The 15013-nt window shown below is 47.9% G+C and overlaps 2 protein-coding genes across 9 annotated transcripts in view; one reads left to right on the forward strand and one right to left on the reverse strand.

Annotated features, from left to right (window-relative positions):
- The first annotated feature begins 132 nt into the window (after window positions 1-132).
- On the forward strand, window positions 133-13345 carry GABARAPL2 (GABA type A receptor associated protein like 2). Its single transcript, XM_061386799.1, has 4 exons — window positions 133-3382; window positions 3709-3764; window positions 4895-5067; window positions 12743-13345. Exons 1-4 carry the CDS (start codon window positions 3349-3351, stop codon window positions 12831-12833), a joined length of 354 nt encoding a protein of 117 aa, XP_061242783.1. The 5' UTR covers window positions 133-3348; the 3' UTR covers window positions 12834-13345.
- Window positions 5742-15013, reverse strand: part of ADAT1 (adenosine deaminase tRNA specific 1) — a 48704-nt gene continuing 39432 nt past the window's right edge. For all 8 annotated transcript variants that reach the window (XM_061386767.1, XM_061386775.1, XM_061386780.1 and 5 more), the window contains one exon: window positions 5742-9239. In XM_061386767.1, coding sequence (XP_061242751.1) covers window positions 8888-9239 — 352 coding nt within the window. In that variant the 3' untranslated portion in view covers window positions 5742-8887. The remainder of the gene's footprint in view (window positions 9240-15013) is intronic.

Below are 15013 nucleotides of genomic sequence, written 5' to 3' on the forward strand. Positions count from 1 at the left end.
TTGAAGAATCATTGACCACAACATTAGGTTAGTTTCTGTTATACAATATAGTGATTCAGTATTTCTATACATTTCAAAATGATTACCATGATAAGTTTAGTTACTATAACCTAGAATTGGGTTTTAGATGAAGAGAACAGCTGAGATCCTAGCAAAGAAGAGAGGTCAAGACATGCCCATATGGGAAAACTATACAGCGCCCTTACCACAGTCCAACGTGACAATGTCATCAGCCAGAGAAACCGATTAGAATGGTGAACTGGAAAAAGACAGCAGGAAGGTAGGTAAAGGGAAGTCCCTAGTGGTTAAGGGGTTAGGACTCCGTGCTTCTAGTGCACTGGGCATGGGTTGGATCCCTGGGGGGTGGGTGGGGGACTAAGAACTAAGATTCCTGCATGCCGCACAATGTGGCAAAAAAAAAAAAAAAGGTAGGTTATGATAGAAGACAGACATTGCACATCGAGACCATCAGGTGACAAACATGCTTGTAAGTTAATGAGCTTCGAATCTCTCCACTAAGAAGCATACTAAGTTCTTCCAGGTGTAAGATGGTGTACTCATACTTCGAACTAGGACACAATGACCAGCTCTGTAAAGGGAAGCAGGGGTCTTTGGTCCACTTTTTAACTCCTTCACTGATTCACTATCAGAGGGTTAACAACCATCTTCATTCCTCAGTGCTTAATTCTATTTGCAAAATAGGTTATTTTCATTTTTATACTCACTCTCTTTAGTCAGTTCAGTTCAGTCACTCAGTCATGTCCGACTCTTTGTGACCCCATGGACTGCAGCACGCCAGGCCTCCCTGTCCATCACCAACTCCTGGAGTTTACCCAAACTCATGTCCATTGAGTCATTGATGCCATCCAACCATCTCATCTTCTGTCATCCCCTTCTCCTCCTGCCTTCTATCTTTCCCAGCATCAGGGTCTTTTCAAATGAGTCAGCTCTTCGCATCAGGTGGCCAAAATATTGGAGTTTCAGCTTCAACATCAGTCCTTCCAATGAACACCCAGGACTGATCTCCTTTAGGATGGACTGGTTGGATCTCCTTGCAGTCCAGGGGACTCTCAAGAGTCTTCTCCAACACCACAGTTCAAAAGCATCAATTCTTCGGCGCTCAACTTTGTTTATAGTCCAACTCTCACATCCATACATGACCACTGGAAAAACCATAGCCTTGACTAGACGGACCTTTGTTGGCAAAGTAATATCTCTGCTTTTTAATATGCTGTCTTACTCTCTAGCAGATCTCATCTAATTTGATAGCTTTAAATACTTCTAACCTGAATCTGAGATTCATAGATCCATCTACCTACTCTACATCTTTACTTGGATGTGTCTCTTGGGCATCTTACACTTAATATATTCAAAACCAAACCCTTGATTTGCACACCCCACCCCTCTGGCTCCACCCTGTTCCAGTAAATGACAACTCAATTATTTAAAAACCCTGACTTGTTCCTCATGAATCATATTCAATTGATCAGCAAATTTTTGTTGGATCTACCTTCAAAATGTATCTAGAACACAGCTGCTTCCCATCACCTCCACAGATACTATCTTGGTTTAAACCAACATAATCTTATATCTGGATTATCACAATAGCCTCTTAACTTTTCCCTTACTTCCATCCTCAACCCCCTATAATCTACTGTCTATACAGAAGCTAGGAAAGTCATATCATGTCACACTTCTGCTTATAATCCTCCACTGCCTTCTCATCTCATTCTAAATAAAATCTAAAGTTCTTCAAATGGAATTCAAAGCTCAACCCACTTTTCTAGATCTCTTTGGTCTCACTTCCTAATGCACACCTTCTTATATATTCAGCTCCAGTCACACGGGACTCCTTCCTATTCCCAGAAATATGCCAACCACTTTATCTAATTAGCATTCACTCCCACCATCATGGTGATTCACTAGTCACCAAGTATGCTTTATTTTTCTAAACAGCACCTATCACTACCCAACTTATATTTTTTTTCATTTTGTCCCACTAGAATGCAAACTCTGTAAGAGTGGAAGTGTTGTCTGTTCTGTTTACTGCTTTTCACCAACACTTAGAACAGTGCTCTTACATGCAACAGCAAAAATTTCCAGGCATGAAATTCAAAGGATTTTTCATAAAAATACAAGGAAGCAATCTTAAAATAACAAGAAATACTTCTAGAATGAAGCTGTATTCCACAGCATCCATCAGGAATTTCAACTTAGGGAATGACAAATGACAATGTTCAAACATACAAGCCTTTCAGATGCATCAGAATCACAAGCACGTGGCAAGGATCACGTGCCAAATTAAGTGAATATCTTCTTACATATTCACCAGCTCATAAACAGAGAGATGAACCAGAGCACACTTCCCCTGGTGAGGAAGAAAGGAATGACATCACTGGAGAACCTGAAGGCATATGGTCAGGCAGGACACACACACACACACCCCTTAGGTTGTGATGCTGAATGCCAAAGAAACCCACCTCATGACTAGGTATCAGGGGAATTCTCTGGGTCTGACAGTCACCTCTAAATCCTCTGGCAATTAGGGTTAAATGGTCTCTGTGTGATCAGTGTGATGTTACACTCCCCAAATGCATAGTTAGGATAACTTTTCTTAAACATTTTTTCGTTTATTCGTGAATGAGGGAAGGAGCTGGGATTTGTTTCAAATCCCAATTCTTAGGTCCAACGCAACAATTATGATTGTCCTCAGTACTGAACTCCCGCGTTGTCATCAGTACCCCTCCCCACACAGTCCCCTCAAACCAGTCACATCCCTCAGATTGAGCCCTGAACCTGCAGTCACTCCAAAGAATCCTCCCCAAAGTGTCAAAGCCCTAAGTAGACCCCTTGCCATCACTGGCCACCAGAGCACCCTCTTCTGTCACTGAAACCTACAAAATTGCCCTCTTGTCACCAACGCCCCAGTCAGACTTGCCTATTGAACAGTCTCCTGTAAGGGCTCTATCCTATCAGCCGGACCCTTGCTCACCTCTTCCCTTTACTAATGTCCACCGAGACCCCACGCCTGCTACCAGCTCTCGAATACCCGCTCCGCAGTCATCAGTATCCCTCACATACCTGCCTGTCGCCCACTCTATCCTCTCCCGGCGCCGAGAGCCCCTCTAAGCCCCGCTCCTGCCCCGCCCCTTGCCACACGGCCCCGCCCCTTGACGCGGAGTCCCGCGAGTGGCGCCGGAAGCCCCGCCCCTCCCGGTTGCTAGGCTCCGGCAGCCGGAAGTCCCGCCTGCCGTGTATCGCAGCCGCCGCCGCCGTCGTTGTTGTTGTGGTTGGTGCGCTGAGCTCCGCGGCTCGGAGAGCCGGCTGCGTCCCTTCTTCGCCGCCGCCATGAAGTGGATGTTCAAGGAGGACCACTCGCTGGGTGAGCGCTCGGCCGCTGGCCCGGCCGTGGGGGCGGGGGCGGCGGGGCCCCCCCTCCCCCACTCGGGCCGCCCCAGGCTGGGCCGGGCGGGGCGGGTGCTTCCTTCGGGGCTCGGGCGGCCGAGGTCCTGGCCCCCAGGGCGGTTGCCCACCCGCCCCGGGCCGCCCTCTGCGGGCCCTGCTGGAGCCGGGGCCCCGAGGACCGGGCCCGTCCGGACGCCCAAGAAGACCGGGGGCGTGCGCGGGTCCCGGAGGGCGGAGGGCCGGGGCTCTGGGAGCCGGCTGGCGGGCAGGCGCGGCCGTCAGCTCCGTGTGTTTCTCCCTCAGAACACAGATGCGTGGAATCTGCGAAGATCAGAGCGAAATACCCCGACCGGGTTCCGGTGAGTGCGTTCCCCGCCCCCTCGCCTCTCTGTCACCCCTGCCGTCTAGGACCGGTGGTGGGGCCAAGGCTGCTCAACAGTTGACAAGTTTAGACTACAGTCACGGTTGTGGTGGCAGATGGGCCACACTGGGTAAGGGGCCGTCGAGGGCCGCGACTTGAGGGGCTGTAGTGGATGCTGTTCAGGATGCTTCGGTGCTGAACCTCGCGATCTAGGCCAGCGAGCTCTCTGCAGCCTCTGGGCTCCCTAGCCAATTATGTAAGAAATGATGTTCTAGGACAGGGCGACAGGTCACAGCCACTTCAGGGAATGGTGGTGGAGGGAGACGTTCACTTTGGTCTTGAAAGTGGTACTTCAGTCTCAGGACATTCATCTTTAACTTTTCACCTTCCTCTTTACCTGACTTCTGGTTCCCTTTTCTCACCCTGACCCTGTCATCCTTTCCTGACCAAAAAAAAAAAAAATCTGAATCGCCACTGATCAATAATGCTTATCCTGTATTTATCCCTTGATGGGGGAAATAATTTCTGTAACCCTTATTTATTTTTGAGGACATCCAGGCCTGTTATTGTAGCTTATTGCTTATGAACAGTTCCTTTGGGGAGAGGCAGGAGGGATAGATTTGAAACTTAGTTCAGAGAGAAGCAACAGGCCAAGTGAAGAGCTTGGTCCTTGGCTGCCTGGGGTTGCCAGTCATCCCCATTGATCCGTCCCTTCTCATATCCTGTGTTCCTTGGGATCTTAACTCCCCTGTAGTGTGAAGGCAGATCCATTCTGGGGCTGTGGAGTAAGAGGTTGTAGAGGAACCTTTTACCAGATATTCTCGAGTCTGCCCAGAGTACTGAAAAGCTTTGTAGTGAGGGCTGTGTTTCTCTTATGCATGCTGAGATCAGGGATGAGAACTGTATTAATAATTGACCACAGAAAAGCACTTACTGTTTCCTTGTAACACATTTATAGCAATTCTTAACCTCCAGAGTGTGTGGTTTATTAAGCCAGGGGAATATTTGCTCATGTTATGCCGTTTCCCACCCACCTCCTTGCCCACACACTGTTAATCAGCACTCCAGCAATGCAAGGCCAGAGCGTCACGTTAGCAATCCAGTCATGACCTTACTTTGCTTTTGCAGGTGATTGTGGAAAAGGTCTCAGGCTCTCAGATTGTTGACATTGACAAACGGAAGTATCTGGTTCCATCCGACATCACTGTGGCTCAGTTCATGTGGATCATCAGGAAAAGGATCCAGCTTCCTTCTGAAAAGGCGATCTTCCTGTTTGTGGATAAGACAGTCCCTCAGTCCAGGTGAGGGATGTTTACTGGTATTGGACATCTGCTTGGTTGCTTACAGAACTCAGAACTTTGGAAGTCTGAAAACTTTTAGAGATCCTGATTAGAAATCTGAATTTTGTGCTCCCTGTCATCAGGAGCTCAAGGAAAACAAGAAAGGGCTGCAATAGATGTCTCTGCACTTTGGGTTAAGAGCAAGGCCTGGACTTTTAAAAAAAAAAAAAAAAGATGAAATTCAGCCTCAGATACCCAAGAATCCTTTTAAATAGTTCGGGACTTAATTAGGCTTAAGCCATCAGTAGAACTGAAGCCTGAAATGAGGTTTTTCTCCAAATGACCCATGAAATAAGTCCTGTCGTTCTTCCCCAGGAGCCTGTGGGCCCTGCTGAAGCTCAGCTTCAGCTAAGCACCTTGCCTGCTCGCTCGCTCTCCAGGCTCAGTCCTGAGAGTCCGCTGCCTGAGCCTCAGGTATCCAGAGACGGTGCTTTACAGACTTAACCTCCCTTTACTCTGTCAGAGTAGCTGTCCTCTTGTTCTTGCTGTGATGCTGCCGGGAAGTAGTCTTTGGGATATTTGGGGCCTGAATTGAGGCAGGGGCATTACAGTACGCTTTGAGGTAGGCGACAGCCTAGCTTTAGTCTCCTGCGGGGAGAGGAGAATTTTCTGGCTCAATCTGTATCCCTGGTCAGTTCTTTTCTGTTACTGATTTGAGTAACAGAGCCAGATGCTGGCCCCCTTCCTCCTGAGTTTCATTTTGTTATCCCCCCAAAAGTAGTACTTCTGATGCTAAGGCTTTAAGAAGCCCTGGGAACTAGCCCAGTGTAGCCAAAATATGCTGCTTTTGAAAATCCGTGAAAGCTCCAGGAGAGGCCTAAGCCAAATTCTAGTCCCATATCCTATGAATAGAATAACTTTGGCTGTTTTTAAGGCCTGGTTTTCTCTTTCCCAGTCTCTGCCACTTCTGCTTCCTGATGTTTGGCAGAGGATGGGGGAGAATGGAAGGTCTGCCTTCCGTTAGGCCAGGGCTCTACCTGAGGAGAAAGGCCAGGCCCTGCCTAATGGGCACCATTGGTCTGCTTGCAGCTCGAGCTTAGGAAGCTTTGGTGTTGCCAGGGGTCATCTTGTCACCTTGCTGGGCTCTCAGCCTTCCTTCCAAGCCTCCGGGCACTGTGGTGCTGGGTGTATTCTTCTCCAGGGGAGGCTAGGGAAGCCTTGCGCATCTGCGGTCACTTTCCGCTTCCCTTAAGGTGGTGGGGAGGTGGAGGTAAATAAATCTTCATGCCACCTGCAGCTTGCGCGGCTCCTTGACGGCCCTGTGTGTTCTCCTTCTCAGAGTTGGCTTCTTGGTGGGAACAAGTTTGTGAGTAGGACCTGTAGCCTTGAGTTTTGTTTTCCTTGATCCTGATCTTCCGATACTTTCTGAAGAAATGAAGCAGGCTTCTGGAGACATTGAAAGTGAAAAGTGAAAGTGAAGTTGCTCAGTTGTGTCCGACTCTTTGCGACCCCATAGACTGTAACCTACCAGGCTTCTCCCTCCATGGGATTCTCCAGGCAAGAGTACTGGAGTGGGTTGCCATTTCCTTCTCCAGGGGATCTTCCCAACCCAGGGATCAAACCCAGGTCTCCTGAATTCCAGGCAGACGCTTTAACCTCTGAGCCACCAGGGAAGTATTAAGATTTTGTTAATGTAGCAGTTACAATGGCTGCAGATTTTAACTAATGCCCTCTCTCCCAGTAGAACTGGAAATGAAAAGTGATTCTCAGGGCAGCAGAGGCTGCTTTCTCTCTTAAGTTTTATTTGCCTTTGCAACCTGGTAAGAATCCTCCCTAAACCAGGTTACAGCGGTGACCCAAGGCACACTAACCAGTCCCTCCACCCAGATCCTTCAGTGCCTTTGGCTCCAGTTAATGACTTCCTGGCCCACATTTAAGGCAGCAGTTCTTTGTTTGGGGGTTTTAGTCTTCAAAACAAGTTTGCGTATAAACAAAAGAGGCATGTGACATCCTCGGGCTTTATGCAACTGCTGATCACCTGATTCCTGCACAGATTGGCAGTCTCCTCCTAAAGCTACACTTTGACTCAGCTTCACCACTTCCTCCCCAAGGCAGTAGGAGCCTCTTCCTTAGCACTTTCCAGCCTCCTTAGGGAAGCGTGGAGCCTCCTTTAACCATTAGCCAGTGTTTGCAGCCTTTGGAGAGTGGCTGGGGAAATCAGAGTTGAGAAAGGATGAGCCCTCCCCCATCCCATAACAAGTATATCTACACAAGGATTGCTTATGTCTGAGGTTGAGCAAAAGTAACTTCATTATTCCTGCCTTAGAGTGGGCTTTGGGAGTGTTCCAGGACACAGGCGACCATCCTGTAAAATAGTGTGATTATTGTTTGAGTAGTCAGTGTTAATATTGACTCTAGAAATAGAGACAGAAGCAAGTCCCTAAGAGCTGTACATTCAAAATCCTTTCTGAGTTCTTTTTTTTTTTTTTTTTTAGAAAGGGGAGATCTCAACTGCCTTTTCCCATTTAGCATTGGAAAGTTGAATTCTCTGCCTAGGTGCCTGCATCTAGAATCAGGCTGGAAACGAAAGGAAAACTGTGTCTTGGTGTAGACAGGACTTGAGAAGGAATATCATTATTGTATAAGTTTTCCAGTCAAGGCTTTAGTGGGGAACCCAGACCTGGCAGTGGTGCCTACCAGAGTACAGATAAGAGTCTTATTAATGCCTTGTTTTAAATAGAAACTGAAGTATATTATTAAATTAAATATATCCAATACTTGGGCCACCTCATGCCGAAGAGTTGACTCATTGGAAAAGACTCTGATGCTGAGAGGGATTGGGGGCAGGAGGAGAAGGGGATGACAGAGGATGAGATGACTGGATGGCATCACGGACTTGATGCACATGAGTTTGAGTGAACTCCGGGAGTTGGTGACGGACAGGGAGGCCTGGCGCGCTGCGATCATGAGGTTGCGAAGAGTCAGACACGACTGAGCGACTGAACTGAACTGAACTGAAGATGTTGTAATTTGGGAATGTTACGTTGGGAAATCTGTGCTGTTTAGAATTATGGTATTTAATTGTTCCTGGCTCTTTTTTTGTTAGTTCTTGTGTTCCTGGCTCTTAAAAAGGTACTGCGTAAAAGAAGTTATGATGTCTTAACAGTTCATTTAAACTTTATTTAGAAATATGCTTCAATTCAACACTTTTGAGCACTTCTGGGTAAATACCTCTTCAAAGCAGGGTTTATTTTAGTAGTGGAATAGAGTATTTATATCAGAGAAAAGCCTGATAAAAAGAATAAGCAGTGGTTAATTTTTTGTATTTCAGAATTTTAGGGAGCCTCTAGGGCCATATTAATTTTACCTTTGAGGTCCATGTCTTTCCAGGGTCCACAGCAGTAGCCACTGTCCTCTCCCTTCACCCCGCCACCCTGCTTCCCCTGCTGGAAAAGAGACAGATCCAGGTCCAGTGGAAGCACGTGGGCTTCAAAGCAGATGGATGGCCAGGTGGCCCATCGGTCCAGCCAATTCATGAGTCAGGCTGGATCCCACAGCCTCCATAAGCTGACCTTGGCTGGGGCCAAGGAAAGCTGGTGCAGGGACGGGGCGTCCACGATTCTAGGTCAGCTGCCCCTGATGCCTAAGCTGTCGAGCAGCTTAAAACCAGTTTGTCCTCGGCAGCATGGCTCTTCCTAGATGTGGGTCCTTCTGAAAAGCTCATTTATTACTGGTTAGTTTGTCTAGACCTGTTTGATCTTGAATGGAGGGGTGGGGGACAAGGTTTTAGGGAGCAGTTTAGGGTCATGCCACTCAGGATCCCACCACCCCTTGGCTTGCCTCAAATCTGCTGTTGGCTTTTCCCGTTTCTTCTGTCAGACTGAGAGCTTGAAGGTGGCGTCCTCCTTAGATGACTGTAACGCACGGAGCTGCAGCACTGCGCGTTAGTGCTGGGCTGGGGGCCGTCCTCGGGCGTCTTCTGTAGCCGTAACTCGGGCAGGAATCCTTGGCGTTGCGGTGCTGCCCATGGGTTGTCAGCCTGACCGACGCGTTCGAGCAGCCTGCCTGCGCCGCCCTGGCGCTCCAGCGGCGGCCCGCCTGTGCTGAGTGCCCTGGGCCTCCGAATCCTGAGGGGCCCCGCTTCCCAGAGGCGTGGGGCTTGTCGGAAAGGAGCAGCCAGCCTTCTGCTGTGCCTGAAGAAAGGCACGATTTACATCCCTGTGCTTCCGCTTGGCTATCCTTTTAATGGGACTTTTTTTAAATTACTTTTAAACTACATTTGTAGCCCAGCTCTTTTTTGGCTCCAGACCGAGTTATTCTGATTCTGTGTGTGTGGCCTGATCGCACAAGTGCTGTTTTCAAATCATACTGTACAGATGCTTTCTCGGCACTAGGAAGCCTTGGAACCAGGTGTCCAGTCATGGGCGTGGACTGGAGCGTTTAGATCCCAGCCATGAGCAGTCAGTTTTCAAGTTCCTGCCCAAGGGATACCTGAGTATAAGGACATAGTGCTCTTGCCAACTGAGTAGACTCCGCGTGATGCTGCGTGGCAGAGAAACGGAGAACAGCGAGCAGGCTCTTAGAGTCACTAGGCAAAGCCATCTAGTTAGGAAAACACATGATCTGAAGGAGGGGCCCTAAGACCTGCTTGGCGTGTGGTACAGAAGCTGCAGCAGTGGCTTCCCTGGGAACTTGTTTGAAATGTAGAACCTCAGGCTTGACCTTGACCTTCAGAATCTAAATGGCATTTTAACAAGACATCCAGGTGATTCCGTATGCATGTATGTATGGAGGAGCGCTGTTCTAAGGGCGATCTTTGCAGAAGGTACAAGAACGCCGACACTCGGTTGTTAGATCCCGTTGTGTATTCACGTGAAGGCGGCACAACTTGGTGGCAAGGATGTCTCCTAGCTTTGTGACCTGGGGAGAATTATTTAACCTCTGTGCTTCACTTTTATGGTCTGTGAACTATGGGTTATGATTGTACCTGCCTCCTAAGACTGTTCTGAGGGTAAAGAGTTATGTATGAAATACACTTAGAACAAGTGCTTGGCACATTAAGTGTTTGCTATTATAGTTAGAATTTTTATGATTGGCCTCTGTAGCTGCTAGGGTACTGGTAAACAGATTTATAAACCCAAGTTTTACCAAAAGACAATGGAATCTAAAGACAGAAAGCCACATGATTATAGAGCTCCCTCCCCCAACCGCGTCAGAGTCTCAGAGCTTGCCTTAGCAGTGGGTCCATGGTCATTGTTCACTGCAGACAGCATTCAGAGTCGGGGATTTATAAAGCTCCTCAGGTATTTCTAACTCAGCAGCAGGATTTCGAGTCACTGCCCTTGAGCTTGTAACTTGCTAGAAGAGCAGAACTTAGGCTGGCAGATGGAACCAAACTTGCCATAGACAACCAGGGGTTGCTGCCTTTGAATTGCACAGTGTCTGTTGCTCCAGGCCCTGTGGTAACGGTACTGGGGAAACTATAGTTCAGGTCTTATCGAGAGCCCCCTGGACACGTGTACCAGGTGGTGCGGAGTGGTGGCGAGAGCAGTAGCTCTTTTCCCCTTTGCCTTTTGAGGATTCTCAGGGAAAAGCTGGGTTCCTTAGGGTGCCAGTGGGCTTCACTGGTGGCTCAAACGGTAAAGCGTCTGCCTGCAGTGCGGGAGACCTGGGTTCAATCCCTGGGTTGGGAAGATCCCCTGGAGAAGGAAATGGCACCCCACTCCAGTACTCTTGCCTGGAAAATTCCATGGACTGAGGAGCCTGGTGGGCTACAGTCCATGGGGTCGCAAAGAGTTGGACACGACTGAGCAACTTCACTTTCACTTCACTTTTAGGGTGCCAGTCACCGGAGCTAAAAGTCTTGGTGAGAGATGTGGCTACTCATTCCAGCCTTTTGCTAGTTGCTGGCTCCTCACTCCACTTCCTGGCTTGTCCCTCTTCTTCCTAGTAAGGTGCTCTTATAGATAGGCATCTCCCCCTCTGGCAAAAGGATTGTTTCTGAACTTGGCTGTACAAGGAATCATCTTGGGCATCTTAAAACTTATTGATCCTGGATCCTACCTCCAGAGACTCTGCTTTGATTGGTTTGGGGGAGGGCTTGGGCATGTTTTTCAAGCTCCTCATTGTTTCTGCAGCTGAGGTGGAGGCCTGCCACTCGAAACAGGCGCCCCTGGGTCCTCACGTGTTCCAGGGCAGTGCGGTCCATAAAGTGGCACACAAGCCACCTGTGTGATTCTACGTATTCTAGCAGCCACGTTAAACAAGAATAGTATATCTTACCTATCTGATACACCCAAAATGTCATCACTTCACATGTAATCGAAATTGAGATAATTTTACATCTTTTTTCTATACTTTGACACTTTGAAGTCTTGTGTATATTTTACACTTACAGCACATCACAGTTCAGATGAACCGCTTTTCAAGCGCTGAACACAGGTGCACAGTGGCTACTGCATTGGACAGCAGAAACATAGGACGTGTCTATCACAGCAGAAATTTCTCGTGGACAGTGCTGCTTCAGGGAGTCCTCAGAGCCTGGCAGAGCACAGTTCTTATTGTACAGGACGCCCGGGACAGGCTATTTTGTATTCATACTCATCTGCTCCTACATTGTTACTAATTCTCACCTGCCCACACAGCCAGCCCTCTAGAGAGGCAGGAAGAAACTTCCCCTTGATACAGAAATGTGGTCTCTGCCTGTTTACGTGGAGGTCTCACAGCAGCCAGGAGCAAAGCAGGGCCGTGGGGCAGCCTGTCTTTACCAGCTTGAGGCCCCGACCCCTCTCTGTGTACCTGCTGGCCCTGGTTTTACTGAGTCCTGCGTGGAGGCATCTATTGTGGCCTTTCTGGGCTTAGTGACCTCTGATGTCTCGAGCTGGCTCCCAGACTGCTGGTTGACACCCCATCTCCCCCGACACGTAGTCAGGCCCCTGTTTAGCCCGTGTCTGGACCTCCTGCTCGTCTCCAGTAGTGCAGTCAGGTGGCCAGAGCTCAGGTGTTCCTAGTCTCAACTCTGGAGCCAGTGCAGCTCGGCTTCACGGCAGAGCACGCTCAGGTCTCCTCTGCTGCAGTCTGTTGCACTGCTAAGGGAAGCCAGCTCTCCTCCCCCGCGTGCCTAGCTGGAGCAGTGTCTGTTCAGGGAGGCTTCTTAGGCAGGACTTCCTTGGCTCCCAATACAATCTGAGAGCTGCTTGCAGTACGTGCGAGGAGAGTAGCTTCCCTTTGATGACGCCGATGCAGGTCTTGGGCACAGGTTTCTGGCGGGGGAGGTTCCATAGGAATCATGTCAGGTTCTAGCTATACATCTTCAGAGGCCAGCTGGAAGGAGGCTCTCTTCCCCATCTTTGTCCTCCACTCCCACAGATGGGCTCTTGTTTCGGTTTTCTCCCCTGCCCCTGGCGTTCAGGAAGCATTGTGAAAGCACTCCTTGGGAGCTGGGGCTGGCTTCTGAAGGATTTCCTCAGAGTGAGGGTGCGTCAGATGGTCTTGCCTTGAGATAGGAGGCTGATTCTAGTCTAATCCCCGATTCCCCAAGGCTTAATTACTTTTATCAACCTCCCACCAGCGGTGTTACAGAGAGTAGCTAGTTTAAGTAGTGGGCTCCTTATCCTCAAACCATTTTTCTCCCAACAGCTGGACTCAGTCATCAACCCCAGTTCTCAGTGTTCTTTCTTTGTTTCTCTCCTTCAAGCCTAACTATGGGACAGCTTTACGAGAAGGAAAAAGATGAAGATGGATTCTTGTACGTGGCCTACAGTGGCGAGAACACTTTCGGCTTCTGAGGGCCGGCGCTGGGCTGGTGCAGCGCTCCCGCTGTGGATCTTGTAAATAGCCGGCCATTTTCAGTTACTCTACCAGAACCTCTTCACATAGACCTCTCAGTGCATTTGTAACTGGATTTACTTCTTAATATATTGGAAGGTTTTGTTTCCTTAGACTAGTAAATTATCCTGCAGAGTTTTATTTTGAGTTTTTCTTTTGTGCACTGTCCTCATGGCTGTACCCTCCAGAGAACCTGTTCCTCTGGGAATCTTATTTAATGAAGATATTTCCATATTGAAGTGAGGGAGGTGGGAATTAAAGTGAAAGGGGAGATGATGCATTTATTCTGGATTATGTTTGAAGTGTTAGATGGTGAAGTGTTAAAAGCATCCAAATTAAATCCATAGCAATCAGAACACTTGCTTTACTAGATTTTGCCAACTGCCTGTCATGGTGGACTGAGCTAATCTGTTCCTCTTTCTGAAACTATTAAGGTAAATAATTAACAATAAAACTTCCTCTTATAAAGGCACTGCAGTGTGACCTTGTCCTTTATTCACCTTGTTTTAGATGGGTGAGAGAAGGAGCTCCTACGTCCGCCAGGCCAGGAGGAGGGTTTGTGGGGCCCACGGCAGAACAGCTGAGCACAGGAAGCCTCTGTCAGGAGGGACTTGTTTTAAGTGGTCAATATAATCTCTAAAAAGGTATATGTCAAGAAGTCCTTTCTCCCACTGCTGTTTTCTGACTACCCTAACCCTCCACCTTTTGGGGAACTTCTTTTACTGGCACATTCTTTTCAGAATTTGTTTTTGGAAGTCCAGTTATATGTGAATATATGTTCAAAAAATTTTTTTCTTACACAAAAGAGAACACATTATATATACTTAGAACACATTATATATACTTTTTTTCAGTGAACAGTATATCATGGTGATCTTTCCATACCCGTTCATAGAAAGCCTTTTCATTTATTTTAGTATTGCATTGTGTAGGTTTATCATTATTACTGAAACCGAGCAGACCCTGTGGCTCCTGGGCATGGAAACCTTTCCATGTGACCCGTTCTTGTAGGGAAATAGACTGTAGCCTCCATGACCTTCCCTGAGCTCCAAGGGCAGATTCAGACACTTGTTCATCAAGGAAGGGGTGATGCCGTCACCAGCTCAGTGGACATGAGGTTGAGCAAACCCCGGGAGAGTGGAGGACAGAGGAGCCTGCGTGCTGTAGGCCATGGGGTTTCAAAGAGTAGGACATGACTTAGGGACTGAACAGCAACAAATCAGGGAAGGGAGCGGATGCAGAGCCTGGGAAGAGCAGCCTAGAAACAGCAGTGAAGCCCGTGGGCGAAGCTCTGGTTCCAGGTCAAGGGATACACAGAATACCTTTGAGCTCTTTACAGAACTCAGACTCCCAACAAATGGAAAAGTGAAAGTGAAAGTCGCTCAGTTGTGTCTGACTCTTTGCAACCCCGTGGACTATACAGTCCATGGAATTCTCTGGGCCAGAATACTGGAGTGGGTAGCCTTTCCCTTCTGCAGGGGATCTTCCCAACCCAGGGATCGAACCCAGGTCTCCCACATTGCAGGTGTATTCTTTACCAGCTGAGCCACAAGGGAAGCCCCAACAAATGGTGTTCGCATTCTTCATTCCAGACAAGACCCTGGAGGCCAGACTAAAGGAGTGCGGGCCTGCAGACACTGACCTATATGGTCATCCCAACAGATGAAGGAACAGCACCTGAAACAACTCAAAACCTATTTAACTTCTAAGTAAATTAAGAGTTCTTTAATTTGATAAAGGGGATTCATAAAAACGTGTAGCAAATATGTACATTTCAGTAAATAAAGCTATGGTGAATGAGGCAGTGTGGTACTGACATTGGGATAGACAAATATTTTAATGGAACAAAACCCAGGAATTGATCTGTGTATAAAACATGTGGCATAACAAGTTATCAGGGAAATAATGAACAGTTAACAAGTGGGACCGCAACAGTTGGTTACTTAATATGGTAAAATTTCAGAGGCATTCCTATTAAAGACAGTAACTGAAAAAGGAAATCCGAAGGGTGAACTCTATGGTATATGAATTATATCTCAATGACGCTATTAAGAAGTCTGCTATCAGTGCTTTTCTGAACTTTGTTCTGGCATAAAACTAAGATAATGAGAGGAAAAGTAAAGGAGAGGCAAAAGAATCA

This window comes from Bos javanicus, chromosome 18 (assembly GCF_032452875.1).
Source record: "Bos javanicus breed banteng chromosome 18, ARS-OSU_banteng_1.0, whole genome shotgun sequence".
Lineage (NCBI taxonomy): Eukaryota > Metazoa > Chordata > Mammalia > Artiodactyla > Bovidae > Bos > Bos javanicus.